Source organism: Artemia franciscana, chromosome 4 (genome assembly GCF_032884065.1).
Source record: "Artemia franciscana chromosome 4, ASM3288406v1, whole genome shotgun sequence".
Taxonomy (NCBI): domain Eukaryota; kingdom Metazoa; phylum Arthropoda; class Branchiopoda; order Anostraca; family Artemiidae; genus Artemia; species Artemia franciscana.
The window spans coordinates 30,047,314-30,066,334 of NC_088866.1; the positions used below are offsets into that span (position 1 = coordinate 30,047,314).

General features: G+C 35.6%; 1 protein-coding gene across 2 annotated transcripts in view; it reads right to left on the reverse strand.

Annotated features, from left to right (window-relative positions):
• The window catches only part of LOC136026278 (sorting nexin-29-like), an 80,081-nt gene extending 62,766 nt beyond the window's left edge, over positions 1-17,315 (reverse strand). The window contains exons 1-2 of one of the 2 annotated variants that reach the window (XM_065702667.1): positions 17,270-17,315; positions 7,272-7,530 (exon numbers count right to left, since the gene is read on the reverse strand). In XM_065702667.1, coding sequence (XP_065558739.1) covers positions 7,272-7,486 — 215 coding nt within the window. In that variant the 5' untranslated portion in view covers positions 7,487-7,530; positions 17,270-17,315. Of the gene's footprint in view, positions 1-7,271; positions 7,531-17,211; positions 17,233-17,269 lie in introns of those variants that run through there. The other variant, XM_065702668.1, reaches the window with a different exon arrangement.
• Positions 17,316-19,021: the final 1,706 nt, after the last annotated feature.

The following is a 19,021-nucleotide window of genomic DNA, read 5'->3' on the forward strand; positions in this document are numbered from 1 at the left end:
AAGGCAATTATGCAAAACCGCACATTCCAATCACAGTTAATAACAACTAAATAAATAATTTCTATTTCACTCTCTTTGTCAGAATTTTGTAGTATTTTACATTTTTGTTAGCATAATTTTTCATCTATTTATGTTAAATTTACAAATGATTTCCAAATTTTCAGCTTTTTTTAGAAGGTCTCAGCAATTGTATGCACCCGAATATCAGTATTTAACGAAAGATAGTATTTTTTCAAAACAACTTTCAGAGTGAGGACTGTACAACGCAGGGCGAGAACAATCCTATGAGGATGCTAGTTGCCTTATCAGTCCAAACACATAAATGTTTATATTGGTTTTAGTGTCCAATGCTAATTCAGTTCAAGTTTATATCCCTAATGTATTCTGACCAATTCTTAAATAAATAACAATAGCTCAAAGGATGTAAATTAGATAATAAACAAATAGATGAGTCTGTTTATTTATATACATCTGCAATAGGGGGCCTCTGGGGGAGAAGGAATTACCTAATTTGACCCTTTATAAAATATCAGAAATCCCATTAAAAGATACCCCTTTTCAACACAGTTGATTAAATACCTGTCTCTAGTTACCCCGAGCACCCTATCAAATAGAGACTGAATAAGTGTTGACCATTCTTGTAGGTCTTAACATCCTTGGTCAAAAAATTAAATAAAGAGGTTAAAGATGCAGCAGGTTTCAGAGGACGTAAGTCACTCTAGAGGAAGGGCCAATCCAGGATTTGTGTCTGGGGCGGATGCGTTTACAAGAAAACCTTTGAAAACCTCGTCAAAACGTTGTTTATATGCATTTTTGTTACGTTTACAAATAGAAAAAAATTACGAAGGGAGTGACACCCCCCTCCATGTACCCCTCCTTGTTTCAGAGCGTAACTTCAACTCAAGATGGAAAGTCTGGTTCACCCAGAAAGTAAAAGTGGTGTGTCTAAAAATCAAATCACAACTATAGGCCTAATTGTAATGATCAAAAGGTCAGAATGTGTAATAAGGAATTCTGGGTTTAAGCAACCTCTTTTCCTCTCTCGGTTCTCGTACTGCTAGTATTATCGAAAAAACAATTCATTTGATTTTCGAAGTTTTTCTGTAAGCTTCATGTCCATTTTAATTTTCCAAATTTTAGCAAATGACATTCCAATTTTCAGCACAAATGAAAGCTAGACAGCAGCTCTAACTGGCACAAAGACAAAACAGACAATAAAATTACACTTCGCGCAGTGGTAAGTTAGTGTAGAGACTATTTATAGCAGGCCTTGGTCCAATTAGAGGTCACACCAGTGAATTCATTTAATTGGCACAGGTCTATTTAGACAAAGTTCATCGAAGTCTTACTTTGTCCCTTCTGAATTTTCTTCCAGTCTGTGACTTTCTTCTTTTGAGTGCCCTTCACCAAAATTTCTTCTCGTCTTTGGCACACGTGACTGATTTCTTGTTCGACGATCATCTTACAAATTTGATGAACTTTTACGACGTTATCACCAGTGGCTATGATTTTCGGACGTATCAGGCATTAATCGTCTACCAAGCTGGTATAGTGAATTCAGCTGCCCAAAATTTAACAGCGGCACAACATAGTGCAAAGTCCCCAATCTTATCCTTTCTAAATTCTCTTAATTTCCCAGCTTTACAACAGAATCTGGTGCTGGCTTTACGTCTTATAATTTACCATGCTTAATATTTCTCGTCTTTGACAGAAAAGCAACAAGTCCACTTGTAATATTTGCTAATTTTTTTCATTATATGCATTAATAAGCATTCAAATGTTTTATTTTTATTTTTGTTACTATAAAATAACTCAATGATACTTGGACTTATCACAACATTACTAAAGTTCACTGAATGGTGCTAGATGATCGTCATTCCGTCTTTATGCCTTCCTCAATTTGTCTCCACTTAAAAAAGAAAAACTTAAAAAAAAAAAATACAAAAATGGCCACTTAGGCCACTTACAAGGAAAAGCTTCACTGGCAAACATTACACTCATTCATATCTGCTGAGAGAGAAGGGGTAGAAGATATATCCAGACGAGATTGACCCAAGTGAAATTCTACACACGCAAAAATTTTCCTTGGGGGGGGGGGAGGAGGTGTGCCTGGCAAGATTAAGCAGTAACTAATTAAAATCAAAATTATATCAGTTATCTCAGGTTATACAGGGCTGTTTTGACCATGCTCATCCACGACCTATTTTGTCCCTACTGATGTTTCTTCTAGTATGTAAGTAATTTAATGATGCCCACTCATACAACATGAAAAATTGGAGTAAAATAAAAAAAGAACAAAAATAAAATAATATGACTACTAATAAAACGCAACTTCAAAAATCGCACTCATTCAAAATACGTACACGTAAGAAACTTGCCAGTTTACGAAGGGACTTAGACCTTGTCGACTCTTCCATCTCAGGTATCATACCCAGAGGATCATTCATACTGTAACGGTTTAGCAATGATGAATTTCCTTCGTGGAGCGGCATACGTAGTAAAATTTTTAGGTATTTGCAATAAGCTGAACGAAGTTTCAATTTTTCTGTCACTGTAAGCCACTCCCATAAAGGTGCGATATACAACAGGTGTGGCAGAGCGACAGCTGAATACAGTCTAGATAGTACTTTTCTGTTAAACGTATACTTAACGGAAGCTAATTTGGCATAGCTGAGTCTAATTGCCTTACATATATTTTCTACTAAAAGAGTTCTAGTGCTTGTTACGCTACATCCGTAAGTGATACCGAGGTATTTCAGCTGTTTTTCTGGAAATACTTTTGTCCCACAGACAACAACATATGAGTTGGCAGGGCAAATTCGGGTCAAATTTTGTATGCATGGCCGTGAACCAAAAATTAAAAACTCTCTTTTCTTAGCATTCATACTTAAGCCTAAAGAATCATATCCATGAGTTAGCTGGTCTAGATTACACTGGAGAGCAGAAAGATTGCTACTTATCGTAAGTACATTGTCAGCGTAACACAGTAGACTAAGGTCGCACAAATCAATTATAAAGCCACCATTAGTACCTTTAGTTACAGGTGATGTCAATATACTGAACAGCACCGGGCTAAGTATTGAACCTTGTTTCAGACCTCTTATAATTTTCACTGGTCGTGACAGAGTTCCTCCATTTAACTTAATTCTAATGTAAGAATTATCATACCAATATAAGCGTTAACTCCGCATTCCAATAACTTCGTTAATGCTTGTGCTTGAATTACTGAGTCAAAGGCCGATGATATGTCTACGCTGCATATAAATAGGGACAAATCCGAACTTTCCATTCTAGCAATAACTCTTTGAACAAAAGCACAGCCCAAATTCCGACGGAAACCAAACTGACGGTAATCTAGCGAGCACTTGCATACTATTTCTGAAAGTATGAGACGTTTGAACACTTCACTCAACATGGTAGAAACTGTTATTTGGCGGTAACCGGAGCACTCGTTTGCATTTTTACCTTTTTTCAGTATATTAGTAACTATACCATTATGAAAAGACTGTGGCACTGTTGCAGAATCAAAAAATGTCTGACAAAACAAGGGACGATTCTGGTAGAGTACGTCAGACCCGTATTGGAGGTGTTCTGTAGATATGCCATCGAACCAAGGGCTTTCCGGCGCTTTAACTGACGGATAGTACATTTTATATCTGCAGGAGTAATTACGAATGTGCTTCTTTTTTTAGAAGGGGCTGTAATTTACATTTCAAACTAGTTTCACTGTCACTTTCCAGCTTTAAATTCTTAGAGCTAAAGACACCACTGTAATGCTTAATCCACTCTTCCTCACTAATCTTTGAGGCAGGTCAACTTTCTGGAGGCGATTTTTTAAAACAAATTCCACATGTAGCTTGGATTCTGATCGCTTCTTTAGATACTCGATCAGCATTTTCCATCTTTGCTCTGTCAACCAACATACTGTATTCTTTCTTGGTTCTTGGAAAAAAATTAAACAGGGCCCCGCTTCTAGGCTTATTTGAGTCGAGCCATATGCGATACCACAACTTGGTTCACCATTTAGCAATTTTGAATTTGGGGCATGTATTCCATCCTGGTTTGCCAACGCCTTTCTTAATTTTGCACTTTGGTACATCAGCGGTCTCTGCAACTTTCATTGCATGAAATGTCTCCCAACAATAAATATCCAAGGCTATTGGGTCTTTAGTTCCATGTAGCAACAAATGATATGGCACTTTAATTTTGTTTAGAATACTATCAGATGTAGAAGCGTACAGCACTCTGTTTATTTTGGACCACTCCGACTTAATATAGAATTTTCCGCCTTTGGGGTTAGGGGCAACTGGCGTGAGTGGAACTTTGAAACTTAGAACAAGATGATGACTCACTGTGTGTTGTGATTCAACTAGAGCTGAGCCCGATAGCCTTACGTTGGTTAAAACGTGGTCGATATTGCTAGTCGAGCCTGATTTATGAATAAAAGTAAACTGCTGACTTTTCGCATATGTGGAGACATCGTCAGGTAAGCTGGCGAGAAGTATAGCAGTTATTTTACCAAGACTGTTTGGGTCGCACTGAAAATCGCCGCAAATCACATAGCGCCTATTACCGAGTTTATGGGTGAGCCTGCTTAAGTGGTTACACGCTTCTGAGAACTTTTTCTCTGATTGGTCACTTTTAAGGTTTGTCGGTAAGTAGACATTAATTAAGAAGAATCCAGATGGTCCTGGGAATTTTACTGCTAATAATCACAAGATTCATAAAAATTGCAATCGAGATGATCATTAACTAGTATTGCTGTACCACTAGAAGGCCTGCCACGGCTATATCGACGCTTAGCTTCGTGAAGAAAAATAGTTTTATGAGGAATTTGTTGCAGTAAGCCGAAATAATCACTTGTGAGGAGGTGCTCTTGGAGACACATGGCGTTAAAGTTCGAACACATTTCATGAATATATGCTAGTTTACCCGCATTATGCCTGTACACTTTTCTTGAAAAAATTGAAGGTTCAGTCATTTGTTTCTGTCTCTCCTCTTCAGGAGCGTTTTCTTAACAGCGGGGCAACGGAAACTGTAACTCGAGAACTTATTTCTATAGAATAGCTATTTACCAAAGCTGATTATCAACTGGTCAGAAAACAGATTACACACAGTGGCCTACATCATTAAGTGCATGACAAACAAGAAAAAATAATAATAAATGAATAATAAAACTAAAATAGTTAAGAAAAACGAAGGTAATATCAGCCAGTGGATAGAAAAGAACCGAAAAAAAACAGGTATTTTGGCAAGGACCTCCGCCAAGCCGTCTTCAGTGCTAAAAAAGATCATAAAAAACTGACCTTTTGAAGTAAACTCAAACAGAGCAGAAGAAACACTGAATGTACTTACATCATGAAGTGGAGGCAAGGAAGGATACCAGGCCTTGGAATTGCACCTTCTTGTTTTTTTTTTATAAAAACAAATGTGAAAAATGCTTAAGATAAATATTTGTCCCGGGGGTTCCCCCTCCCACCTATTTCTGTGATGATAGGTGCTTAGTATGGATGTAATCTATTATTTTAAACTTAGAATTTTTTTTCAATAAGAAGGGAGCTGTCACCCTCACCATACCTGCATGCAATGTCAGTCAAAATTTATTCCTCAAATCAAACTATGTTAGGTAGACCCCCCCCCCCCACCAACCACGTTAGTATGAGAAATACTTCAATGTTTCTCCTTTGAATGATTTGTGTGTTAACACCCTTTTTCAATTCAAAAACAATTATACATGGTTAAAATAAAGGTTTACTGTAATTCAGTTTGCTGGAAGGGTAATTGGCACTAAAAAAAAAAGCAATACAAAGTCAAGAAAAAAAAAAGATTTAAAAGCAGAAATAAAAATATTATCTAGTACTCACTTTAGATAAATAAAATTTTAATATTTGTATTAGATCCAATATTAATTGCTGATTATTTTGGCTTATTTCCTTTGAAAAATATTTCACATTATATTGTGATTATATTGATGACTGAAATTCCATATGTTTTTGAATGCCCCTTGTTTTCATATTTATAACAATAATGTATTAAAATAGTTCAATGGGGACAAATCCTTTTATTTGACAATGAAATAACAAAAATATTTCTGGATATTTTAGTAACATATACAGTGGCCGTCATCAGCAGATAAACTAAAATAATACAAATAAAACACCGACATTTATCGGTGTTATGCAAAACAACAAATTATTAACGTATTTTTTAACGCTCTTATTTTCTTCAAAGCAGTTACATGATGTGAAATTTTCAGACTTGAATGTTGGCTTTAGAGTTGATGAAATAGATTCTTGATGTTGTAGCAATGTAATTTTTAAATTCTGGTTAGTACGTACTACATAGGAGCTTCCGCAAGTACATGGAGTCTGATAGACTCCACTTTGATATTCCATTCAAGTTCGATCCTTTCCAGAATTCCAAAAAATACATAAAATATTTCTAATTTTTAAAAACTCCCTTTAAACCATTACTTTGTATAATTCTTTTTAGTTTTTCACTCAGTCCTGGAACATATGGCAAAGTTCAAAAAATATCCTTCTCCTCAGTCGTCTCTAAAGCAATAATCCAAACTTGAAAATTTCACATCAGCTCTATCTGAACGCATATTTTATTTCCCGGGCCGTTTTGTTATGTTCAAAAATGTCTCTCTGATTTCTAGGGACCAGGGGTTAAAACAGGTTTTTAGGGAAACCATTAAAATCAAAAACAATCCAGTTAAAAAGCTGGCTTTGAACAGAAATTCAGGTGATTTTGGGTTAAATTCAATTTACAATAATTTACTATAGTCAAATGCAATAATTTAGTTTCTCTCAATACCGTTGACCTTTGTTTACCTGATAATGACTCTTCATATAAAAGTCAAGTCAATAGACTGGAAGCTGGGAAATTAAAGGAATTAGCATCTGTAACTGCTTTGAAGAAAATAAGATCAGTAAACAATATGTAATTAATTTGTTGTTGTGTATAAATTTCAGTGTTTTATTTGTGATGTTAAGTTTATTTTCTGACGACGGCCACTGTATATTTGACCGAAATAACTAGATATTTTTTGTTGTTTCACTGTCAAATAAAAAGATTTGTCCCGATTGAACTGTTATTGGTATGTCATGGAAAGGCAGTATGGTCTTCAAAAATACCTGTATAATAATAAAATAGTATTATAAATATATACTAAAAATAAGCAAGACGTTTTTTTTTGCAGCAGCAACATTTTTGTGCAGACAATTGCATTCTTTCTGGAACAAAGTGAATTCGAGCCGTAAAACTACCTTAGACTGAAAAGTGACTGAGAGGAAGAAGATGGTATTTCTGGACTTCTCAACCCATGTGACAACACAGCTTCTAATATATCAAGAAGACGTTTGATAGTGGCATCTGCTTCAGTGGCTAAATGAGAACGAGATCCATAATGATCACAGCAAACTTTCACAGCACTGAAGAATTCTTTTATCAAACCGTTCTTGAGACATGGAGATTTATCCATTTTAGACTAGTAAAGTACATTCAGTCTCATATGACTTGATGTTCCTTAAAAAAAAAAACATTATTTACCTATGCCTGCATATCCCAGGGAATAAACTAAGAGGCATTCCCTCTTTAGAATATTTATTTGCAAAATGCTTCAAAATCTACAACCAATTTTTGGGACCAAAAATCCATGTTTTCTTTTATAAGCATTAGATCCCCTCCTATTCTGTAAATTCTGCATTAAGCCTATTTACATCGATGCTGCCACCAGGAATATATAACAGGAATCAATCAATTGGTTCCTCAGTAGCTCATTTTAAGGGAAATAAGAACTTCTCAGGAGGGTGTAAAGAGAGGTGGCTTTGAATAGATTGGGATGGAAGAAGAGCGTGCGTAGCTATGTTGGCCTCACGCGGCTTGGTTTTGTGGTGAGTTGTTGTTAGTAGTAGTGGCAGTAATTCATATGGTCATTTGATAGCTTGGAGACTAGATGTGTTCTTACAGACTTGAAAAAAAGAAAAGAAAAATATTAACTTTTTTATATATTAAGTCTGTAGAATGGGGAGTTATGACGAAGTCTGAATTAATGGTCATGGCATTAAACAAGCCTGAGTATGGCTACTGGCCTAAAACCACTTCTTTAAAATTTTTATCTTCACTATAACCTAGGTTTTAGATTAAATTTTTCATAGAAAACAGTCAAATCCGAATAATATGATTATTTAATTATTATTTAAAGCAGTGAATAAATTATTCAGCGGTCATCGGGTCAACACCGTCAAAAAAACAATATTTCAAGTTAAATACGCGGTGATGAAACTTGCTTTAATTGGATATCGATAAAGGACTTCTTTGTGAACAATTTTGTACTCATCAGATAATATGCTGGTATGTCTTTTAGCAATGACCCAATGATTTTTTGATTGAAGTCTGTAATAAAGAGTGAAGTTTGGAAAATTAATTTTTCCTTGAAATGTCTATTGAAGGAGGAGCGAGCGCTCAGTTTTTAGAAGAAATTAATTTCAAGTGGGACCTAATGCCTCGCTTGACTGAGACATTGGAAAAGACGCTTCCTGAAGTTCTAACTAAGTAACTTCAGTTGAAAGCCAATTAGCTCCCAAAAATGAGACATTGGCAGGAAATGGACGAGCTAATGGAGCGAGAGAAAAAAAAAGAAGAAAATCGAGGTATTGAGAAAGTATTTAAGCGCAACTAGTCAACGTTCAGATGCTTTAGAGGAAGAACTTAGAAGGTCAAACATAGTACTCTATAGCTTTATTCCCATTAATACGGCAGCGAATACTCTGAAAGAAGAAATTCTTAAGACTCTTAATAAGTACATACCCAATTTAGACCTTTCCTGCTATGACGTAAAAGATGTGTTTAGAATTTGTTCTGGTCCAGTGGTATTAAAACTAAATTCAGCTGAAATTCGTTGTATTATTTTGAGATCTAACGCTCTATTAGAGAAGTGAGATATCGGCAGCTCCAGATTACACCCAAAGGTAAAGGGAAGCGCGCAAGCCTTTGAAATTGGCCTTAAGTGGGGAGAAAAAATTGGAGGGGAAAAATTGTTCATAGACGGCAAAATGTTTTTTTGACTTCTCCTCCAAGTGCGTGAAAGAGGTAGTATCCAACAGGGAAAAAGTTAAGCCAAACTGGCAGAATAGAGAAAGGTTAGCAAAAAGATATAATGCAGTTGAATCAGTGGCTGAAAGAATAGACTTTTTCGAGGCTTGTGAGCCGGTATCAGAAAATTCTGAGAGCAATACCGAAACGGTGGTGAAGCTTAATATAAAAGATCCTTCACCACGACGCTCCAAAAGCGCATCAAGGTCTATTGAATATACTAGAAAATCTCCTAAAGCTACGAATAATAATGAAAAAAAGAGTTAGAAAAGTTAGTGAAATCATTAGTCCAGAAGACAAGAACCGTTGTGACATTTGTAATGTTGTGAGAAGAGAAGTTAACTATAAAGGTCCATCAAAGGGCCCGGCTACTGCATATACTAGTGATTACTATCGTCTTATGTTCCCACATAGTGAAGATCCCGTCTCGCCGTACATCCTACCAGTACATGATGATTTATTGCCAAGTGAATAGGGACACTACGGTCATGTCCACCCTTTACGTATAGTTACATGGAATATCCAAGTTGTAAAAAATAAGCTGGACCATATATTACAAGATTTACATGATGTAGATGTTATTGTTTTAACTGAGATGTGGCACAGTGAAGATTCAGTGCCATCTTTCAGAGGTTATTCAGTAAAAAAAAGGTTACTAGAAAAGCAGCTGGAAATATGAGATATTATCGTGGTATTTCAGTGTTAATTAAGCAGGGTTGTTTACCAAATTATTTACGTATTCCTAGCAATTCAGAAAACATTGTATCAGTTTGAACTCCTCTTACAAAGGGCAAAAGATTGATGCATGCTTGGAGTGGTATATATAGCTCCTCAGAATAGCTCATATAGTAATGAATCAACATGGGACCTGCTCGAGGGAGAGATAAGACATTTCCGTTGTCGATATGAAAATGATTAATTTTTAATTTTGGGGAATTTTAACGCTTATATTGGGCTGAAATGAAGGAAGCTTCTTTTGTAGGAACGCCAGATTTGATACCTGATATTTATGAGATATCTAGACGTAGCAAGGACTTTAAAAGAAAGGTTAATTTTCGAGCTATGCTCTGATAGTACTCTTGTGGTTGGAAATGGACGATTTGGTAAGGATGCAGAGGTGGGTGAGTTTACCTGTCTGTCAGGGAAAAATCCAAGGATAACTGATTATATATTGGTTGAGCTCGAGCTTGTGAAATACACAATATGCTTTGATGTTCTAGGTAATATAGGGTCAGATCATTTTCCAGTGGAGGTTAAACTAAGCCTTATAACGGAAATCGTGGGAAAAACATATGTAGTGAAGAAGAGTAATGATGATATTGAAAAAAAGTATTATTATAGAAGCCTTTAAAGACAGAGTGGAGTAGTGAGGAGCTGGAGTTGTTGGGAAATGAACTTTGAAGGCCCAAGGCAATTTAAAAGCTTGAAATTATGTACAAATCATCAATAGATGTTGATATGACTCTGATTGAATTGGGTTCAAATATCTATTGTTGTGCTCTAAAGTCTGAAAGGGTAAAAATAAGAAAATGAATGTAAATTTCTTTGACAATGAGTGTAAAGTTATGAAAAATTATTTAGAAGATTTACGAGAGTCAGTTAAAAATTACTCTTTATACGAGGGAAAATCCGGCACATAATTTACAGAAGTTTGTGGATTTAACAGATGATTATCTAAAGATGAAGTGCCTTCAGGTATATGTTCAGAAATCAAAAGTGGTTATATTTCACAAGAGGACTGATAAATGTGAAAGTAGATTTTGGTTTAAGGGGGAGGAGATACCAGTTGTGAATAAAATTAAGTATCTTGGATATATTTTTCACAGTAATGGAAGATGGAATTCACATATAAAGGAAACGTTAAACCGGGGAGGAGCAGCAATGTTTACAATTTTCCGGAATAATGTAATGGGAACAAAAAAAATTGTTGTTACATAATTGGGTCTTTTTATCGAGAATAATGCCCATTCTACATTACGGAGCAGAGATTTGGGGGCATGAGAAAGCAGCTCATCTAGAGAGTATTCAACTAGGATACTTTAAGAGATTGTTCGGGCTGCATAGAACAACTCATTCCCAGTTTTTGAGTGGCGATCTAGGTATATGGCCGCTAATAAATTATAGATTAGTCTCAATGATTAAATTTTGTTTGAGAATCGTCCAGTTGCCGAGTGACAGGTTGCTTAAGGGAGCTTATGAAAATCTACTCTCATAGGGAAAAACAAGATCATGGTCACTAAAAGATTAGGAGAATGAGATTAAGATAGTACTAGAGAATCAAATGATCAAAAAAATGGAGTGAGGAGAGGAAAAAAAAACAACAGAAACATTAACATTTTATAAAGACGTTAAGGTGTTTTATGGGCAGGATTTCTACCTTAAGCTGGAGTTACCATCTAGATATTTGACGTTGTGGATGGAGCTCAGGACTAACTGCCTGCCAATTAGTGCAAAATTTAAAGGATAATCTAAAGAAAGATTTTCCAATGAAGACAGATATAGTTGCCCGCTTTACAGAGTTAAAGAGGATTATTTAAAGAGCTTAAGCCGGTGCCAGGTGCTCTCTACAATGAGGGAAGGGATATTTGGAAATAATGAGTTGATACTTCCATATGTCTTAAATAGTACGTCGCCTCAGTATATTTGTAGAGTAGCAAGGTATCTGGAAATTTTGTCAGATAAAAAAAAAAAAAAAAAAAAATTCTCAGTATAAAGTCAATGTAATGCTTTATTTATGTATTTTTCCGAGTGTTAAGTGTTCTTTTCAATGACCGTTTTTTTTTCAAGAATTAAGTACTAGTATTAGGTTAATGCAGTGTTTCATTTAAGGGTTTTATGATGATTGCTGATCAAAGTTTATGTTATTAGTACCTTTCATTTATGTTATTGTACTGTGTTCATGGCTGTATATTTGGCTTTAAAGTACACTTATCTAAAATAACCATATAAAAGACACAGTTTCTATGGTGGCTGCATCTTATAACTACCCTTTAAGTTAGAAAAATTTGTATTCATGACAGATACAAAAGATATACATTTTCTAAGAGCATTGAATATCCAATTTCTGAGTGTTAATAAATTCAGCCAACCTGGGAGCAGTAAATTCAGAATTAGACTACTAAGCTACACCTAAAATTAACATTCAGTAAAGAAAAATGACCTTCTTAAGGCTTTGTGGTGATTAATTAGGTCTCCCTTCCTTAGGAAGAGTGAATGTTGAAAGACTCATTGGAACAGTTGATGGAAACTTCACACAGCGTGGCTTGTGGTGATCAAACCACATTGAATACCCATCAACTGATACTGTGTCAGAGGGTATGCATTAGTGAAAAATAGATTTCCGGGTACTATTAAATTCAGCCAACCTGGGAGCAGTAAATTCAGAATTAGACTACTAAGCTACACCTAAAATTTACATTCAGCAAGAAAAAAATTACCTTCTTAAAGATTTGTGGTGATTACATAGGTCACCCTTCCTTAGGAAGGGTGGATGTTTACACTCATTGGAACAGTTGATGGAAACTTCACACAACCTGGCTTGTGGTAATTAAATGATTATCATTGCTACTAACAACTCACCACAACCCCAAGCCGCCTGAGGCCAACACAGCTACGCACGCTCCCCCTCCATCCCAATCTATTCAAAGGCTCCCTCTTTACACCCTCCTAGGAAGTCCCTATCTCCTTTAAATTTTTCTTTGTGACATCCTCCCACCCCAAGGACGACCTACTTTCTGTCTAGGCCTAGACGGTTGGCAGAAAAAGGACAATCTTCGGCAATCTGTCATCATTCATCTGCAGAACGTGCCCTAGCCATCTCAACCTTTCTCTCATTATAACCCTAGAAAGCGGGACTGAACCAAAATTAATCTAAAACTTCTCAATGATGTCTGCAGATAAGTTTCTTCAGATGGGCTCTTCCATACTGATACTGAAAAAATTAAGAAGAGATCATGATGAGCTCTTGAAGAGCTGGTTTTCTGTAGAGGTTTATTTGAACAAACTTAAATCATAGTAGCATTAGGCAGATGGTTTAAAGTTTTCCAAACCAAAATCAAATCGCCTTGCATTCTCTAATACTTGAGGGCTAGCTGTTTAAGCAAACCTTATAGGGCATGGTTTTTAGTTCATTTGTCAGTTCTGTGGCTCTTTTTTGGACATTCCATCATAGTGTAGCAAATGACAAATTGAAGTGACACAGTAAGCACACAATTTTCTAGGTAGGGACAGACAAGAGCAGTATAAATTTTTCAATTATTATTGGTTTTCTGGAGCTAATGGTGGATCCAACAACACCTAAGGCTTTATTAGCTTTTACTAAATGTACTTTACTGTGTTTGTGATATTTTGGCTTAGTCATCAATTACAACTCTGTTAGTTCTTCCAGAACATTTTCATTTTCAAGAACTTGTGATTTTATATCTATGACCAGACTGTTGTAAGCATTATGATGGTTATTATGACCCAAATGGAGGACCTTGCATTTTGAATGATTAAATTCGAGTTTCCACATAGTAACTCACTGTCACAGCAAGTTGGAATCAAAACAGATTATGTTTTTCATTGGAGAAACATGGCTGAATGATTTTAAGTCACCAGCAAACATGGCTTGATGATTTTTGCTAAAAATTTAGACAATAATTCTACATAAGTTGAAAAACATTGGTATAAGGATGCTCTGTGGAGCACCACCAAGGATGGAATGTGTATGTGTCCTGTCTGGTGAAATGTGTTTGCTGTTTGTTTGCTTATTTTTTTTAAAGAAATGTATCTCTTTCTCATAACCACTAAACAGAAAAACACATTAAGAATGTTCACAAAGGAAATCTTCCATCCAAAGAACAATAGTCTGATGCAGTTGGTAACCATGAAGCTTGTGTGTAAGGGGGTGTTAAACAACTCTGTTTAAACTTTTTAGCTTCATCAGTCAATATTATATCTGCAGGAAAACTTTCATCAACCACCACCCCCTCCCATTGATCTATATTTAAGATAAGAAAACCTGATAGCAGCTCTAGCACTGATACAAATGCAATTGCCTGAGTGAGTATTTCTGGACGAGCTTTACTACCTTACCAGCAGACGTTCCTCCCCTCAACATTACCATTGTGGAGGTAACCTCCCAGATGCTACCTGGTTCTTTCATCCTTGATGATATTTTCAAATGACTAAACAAGCTTGTTGCAAACAAAACAGCTGTACCTGGTAGCCTTTACCAAGACTTCTTGAAGAAACAACCCAGTACACATCTGCTGATGTTGCTTCTATCTTTGGCAGGTCAAGCAAAAAGAAAGAGGAACCTTAAGACTGGGAGCAAGCACACACTATACCAATTTTCAAAAAGGAAAGAAGGATTGTGCTTAAGATTACAGACCTCAGGAATTTGTCAAATCACGAAGTGTTCTTTGAGAATAAGAACTATTTACTGGTAGTTAACATGGTTTCTTAAAGGCATGTAAGTTCAAAAAACTTGATTCCTTCTTATGAAACTAGTACTAAGCTTTTAGAAACCATAAAGCCAATTGACATTCTCCTACTTGATAAGGCAAAAGTACTTGATAAAGTAGATACCTGAATCTACACCCACTCATTACTGAATCTGAAATTGAGTTTTTCAAGCAGTAGAGGAAGTTGAGCTATCAATTCAGGCTTTTTATCTGGAGGGGCTCAGAAGGCTCTAATGTGTGATGCTGATACCAATTGCTTACACAACCCTTTTTCCTATTGTCAGTGGTGTCCCACAAGGAGCTATTGTCAGACTAACTCTGTTCTGCATATACATAAATGATTATACTACTAATTTAGACAACTCACCTACCTAATATGTTGACAATTCTAAACTATTTGATGCTGTTGAGACTAAAGAGGAGATTTTCAAAACACAACAAAAGAATTAGACAAGACTAGCAACATGGTTGACCACTTGGGCCCAGCTGTTTAACAGTTTAAAATCCATGGTTCTGCATCTTGGGATAAACCTCACACCACACTAATTATAGAGATCAACAGCTAGAAGAAGTAACTCAGGAGAGGGCCTTAGAAGTATAATTAAAATTGAGCTGAAATTTCATAAGCACATACAACCCAATATTGCTAAAGCTAACCAAGCCCTATGGTTTATTAAGTCCACATTGAGCATAAGAAAATAATGTGTGGTAAAGAAACTGTATGACCTTGACTGCTCTTACCTTGAATTAGGAATGGTTATAGTATTCCTGCCATATAAAATGGATATTAGGGCCCTAGAGAATGTCCAGAGAAAGGCAACAAAACTTGTCTCCAGCCTACATCATAATCTGTGTGAACAGTGCCTACAAGCCCTGCTGTTCCCCACCCTGACAAGAGAAGGGTAATGTAATCATGACCAAGAAGCTGCTAAACTCCTAGGTAATGAAGGATCTATTTACCTCTTCTCTCTTGAGCTCTACTAAAGACATGGCAGAAAAATCTAGCTGCCCTGGTCACAAAGAAAAGAGTAGCAACACACTTTTGCTGTTAGGGTTGTGCCACTGTGGAAGTTGATAGAGAAGATGGTCTTGGGAGCCAGTCTAGATTCATTCAAAGCTAGAGTCAACAATGACTGGACCATCTTGGACTGGAAGCTGAATTGGGATTGAACTATCAGCTGAAGCTGACACACTAACAACAGCAAACTACAGGAGGACATCACCACCTTATCTCACTGGTAATACAATTTAAAGTTGGGTAATATGTGCATATTAAGTTGGCATCAGCAGATCTTTTCTTCCTGAAGCCTAAGAATCACTTAGTTTTTTTGTGGGAATTGGATACACCTTTTGACCTCCCCCTCTTTCAATAAAATTCAGAAGTTTCAACTTTTTCCCCTAGTAGTAGCACAAAACAGTGGAATTACCAAAACTATGACTTTGGAAGTATTTATTTATAAAGAGAGAAAATCTGCCCTCCTATTCATTTAAATTTTATATCTATTAGCATCTGTAAAATATAGGCTACTAATTTCATTTTTGTTGATGTGAACTCATGATTAGATGTGAGCCCATGAATACCATAAAAGAGTCCTATTGCTCTACCCATGGAGCTAGCCAAGCTTGTCATTTAATTTTACAGTTTTGATTGATTTATCTATATAAATGATTAGGTTCCCAAAATTGAGTTTTCAGGAAAAATATACCAGATTAAAAATTTATGTACTTCAAGATGAGTGAGGACAGAACCATAATAGTCAGACTTATAGGTCTTAATTATTTCAAAGTATATTGTCTACAAGAAGCCATAAACTAAACTCTTACCCTTAGAAAACCTAGGGCCAAAAGATATAGCAATTAATAATATAAAATTAAAACAAAATGTTTTATGGTAGAGTTAGGCAGGAATGGACCTGTCAATTATTCAAAAAATTCTAACTTCACAGCCCCTTCTCTCAGTATGCTTTAGATTGATTCCTGAGGTTTTCAGTTCCCTGACTCAACTATTTGAAAAGTATAAACTAGAAAAAAAAATGCCTTCATCTAAAACTGTACTTAACTCAGACAGTAGAAATGAAATATACAATTCAATGTGCTTTTCAAATATGACAGTGAATCCACAAGACATAGAGATTAACAAGCAAAAATTAAGAAAAATCTTTTTTGGCAAAGTTTATTTAAAAATGAACCTTTGTTTAATTTAGGAGATTTTAGCTTCACAGCACCTTCTCTCAATACACTTTTGGCTTTGGATTTATTTCTGAAAGTTTCAGGTGCCTAACTCAAGCTTTTCAAGTGTGATAATGATTTTTATAAACAAAAAAGCTGTAATCACCTAAATGAACTGCTCTCTGGAGGGAGAAGGAGGTGTAAGTAGGTGCCTCAAAATATTTTCCCAGATCATTTTTACTGGATTCATTCCTGAAAGATTCATTTGTCTAACTCAACTACTTTTTAAGACAGCAAGAAGCCCCTCAAATAGAATATAACATTTTGATAAAAGAAGAACCTAATGATAGCCGATCATTTCTTCTTTCCAGCCTATTTTACCTAGGGCTAGCCTAGTTCAGAAATGGAATATTGCGCCAAGATCACCCCTGTTATATTCAACTAGCACAATAATTTTTCACTTTTGCAGAAATTTCTTTCATTTTAGAACATATACGTAAAGTCAGTAGTGTTTTATGGCTGATTAGTAGTGTAGCTTAAACCTTGTTAATTACTCATCATGTTCTTCGCTTTCAAATTTTTGCAAATAATATAGCCAATACTGTGAGATTCCTAAATCAGCACTCGTAACAGTTTTGCTACCCAAATTAAAATTTACTTTACTGCGACATAGAAAAAAAAATTCGGTTCACCTCAAAAGGATGTAAATACAACAAGAAGATTTTGACTGCAACTTTAAAATAAATATTTGTCAGAAGAGTCTGCTTCATGCAGTATATGTCACTCCTTCCACCCGACAGCTCAGACCTTCGGCCATTGCAGATGCTCTTTACTTCAATCGGATGTGATTTAGCCATTAGCCACCGAATGACTGTTTTCAGCTTTTATTCTTCATCCCTGAGGCTTAGAATTGTTATTAATAGAGTCTAGACATTTTGGAAAAGAAGGGAAACAGCATTCAAGAAAATGTAGTTTAGACTTAGAGAAAGGTATTAGGCAAATAAAATAAAATTCTTGGAGAAGAATAAGAGTAAAGCTGCAGGGAAAATCCTTAAATTAAATTAGTGGGGTTTTTCTTTTGAAAGTATATTGGCTTTTTTGCGTTACAAACTCATAAAGAAATATTTAGTTACCCCTATCCTCTTAAACAGATTTCCGTATGCGGCCTTGTCTTCATCCAAATAGAGTTGTAAAAAATATCAAAAAGGGTTTCACATTACTTTTCAGTTGTTAGCCTCAAGGGCTTAATCAGCCACCATAAAATGACTATAATTTTCTCGTATTTTTAAGTTTTCCCCGTTCTACAATTGCAAGATGTGGGATCTGGTATTATCGCTTTTTATCTCCCTTGGATAATTTAAGCCATTAAAAAAAAATATACTCTATTCAAATTTAGGATTGGAATTATTTTTGCAATAGGAAATTCAAGCAAAAAAGCTTTGTTCTATCTTAGATTTCTAAATAAAAGATAACTTTAACAAAACAGGCCAGGCCAAGAAACTATATTTAAGCGGAAAGCTATTTAAACAGAATTCTCAGAAAAATTCCGTTTGCAGATTTGTTAACAAATAAGTATGGTTGTTTCATTACTGGAAATATCATTATTTCAGTTTCTTTAAGAAAAAAAGAAGAAAAATCAAGATGATTTAATTATTTTGTCTCTAGAACAGTTTTACAATTCTTGTATGTCAAGGCATTTACTGGAATTATTTTTAATGGGCTGGCTCACCCTTTGCCTCGGAAATTTAGTTACCACGGATATGCCTTTTTGACAGCCGGCATACGGACGGAGTGTTGTGATTCAGTTTGCATTCCCCCTAAAACTTCTCTGGAAGTTTCACCTTCATACCCTTATTTATAGTTGTAATAGTAGTCACAGCAATAGTTATAGCGTCCAACTTAATGCAATTAGCCATAGCTGTGACTTTGTCGATGTGCCCTTTTGATAACCTGTATATTCATATACTTCTTAAAATTTCTATCTTAATGCTCTGAGCCTTAAAAGTAGTTGCAATTGAAGTAGTAGTGTGAGCAATAGGAATAGTAGTAGCAGAACTAGTAAATGTAGCGGTCGTAGTAGTATTAGTAATAGTGTGCACATACTGCCTATTGGTCAATTGCTCCTACCCTTTAAGCATTCTCTAAGAATTCCAACTTATTGCACAAACCAATTCTTTAGATACACTCTTTTGACAATCTAAATGCACATTGTGTCTTTTTTTAGACCAAATTTGCCACCAATATTATCTCAAATTTCATCGTCATAGACAGCCTTATCAGTTGTTGCAATTGTAGTAATAGTTGGA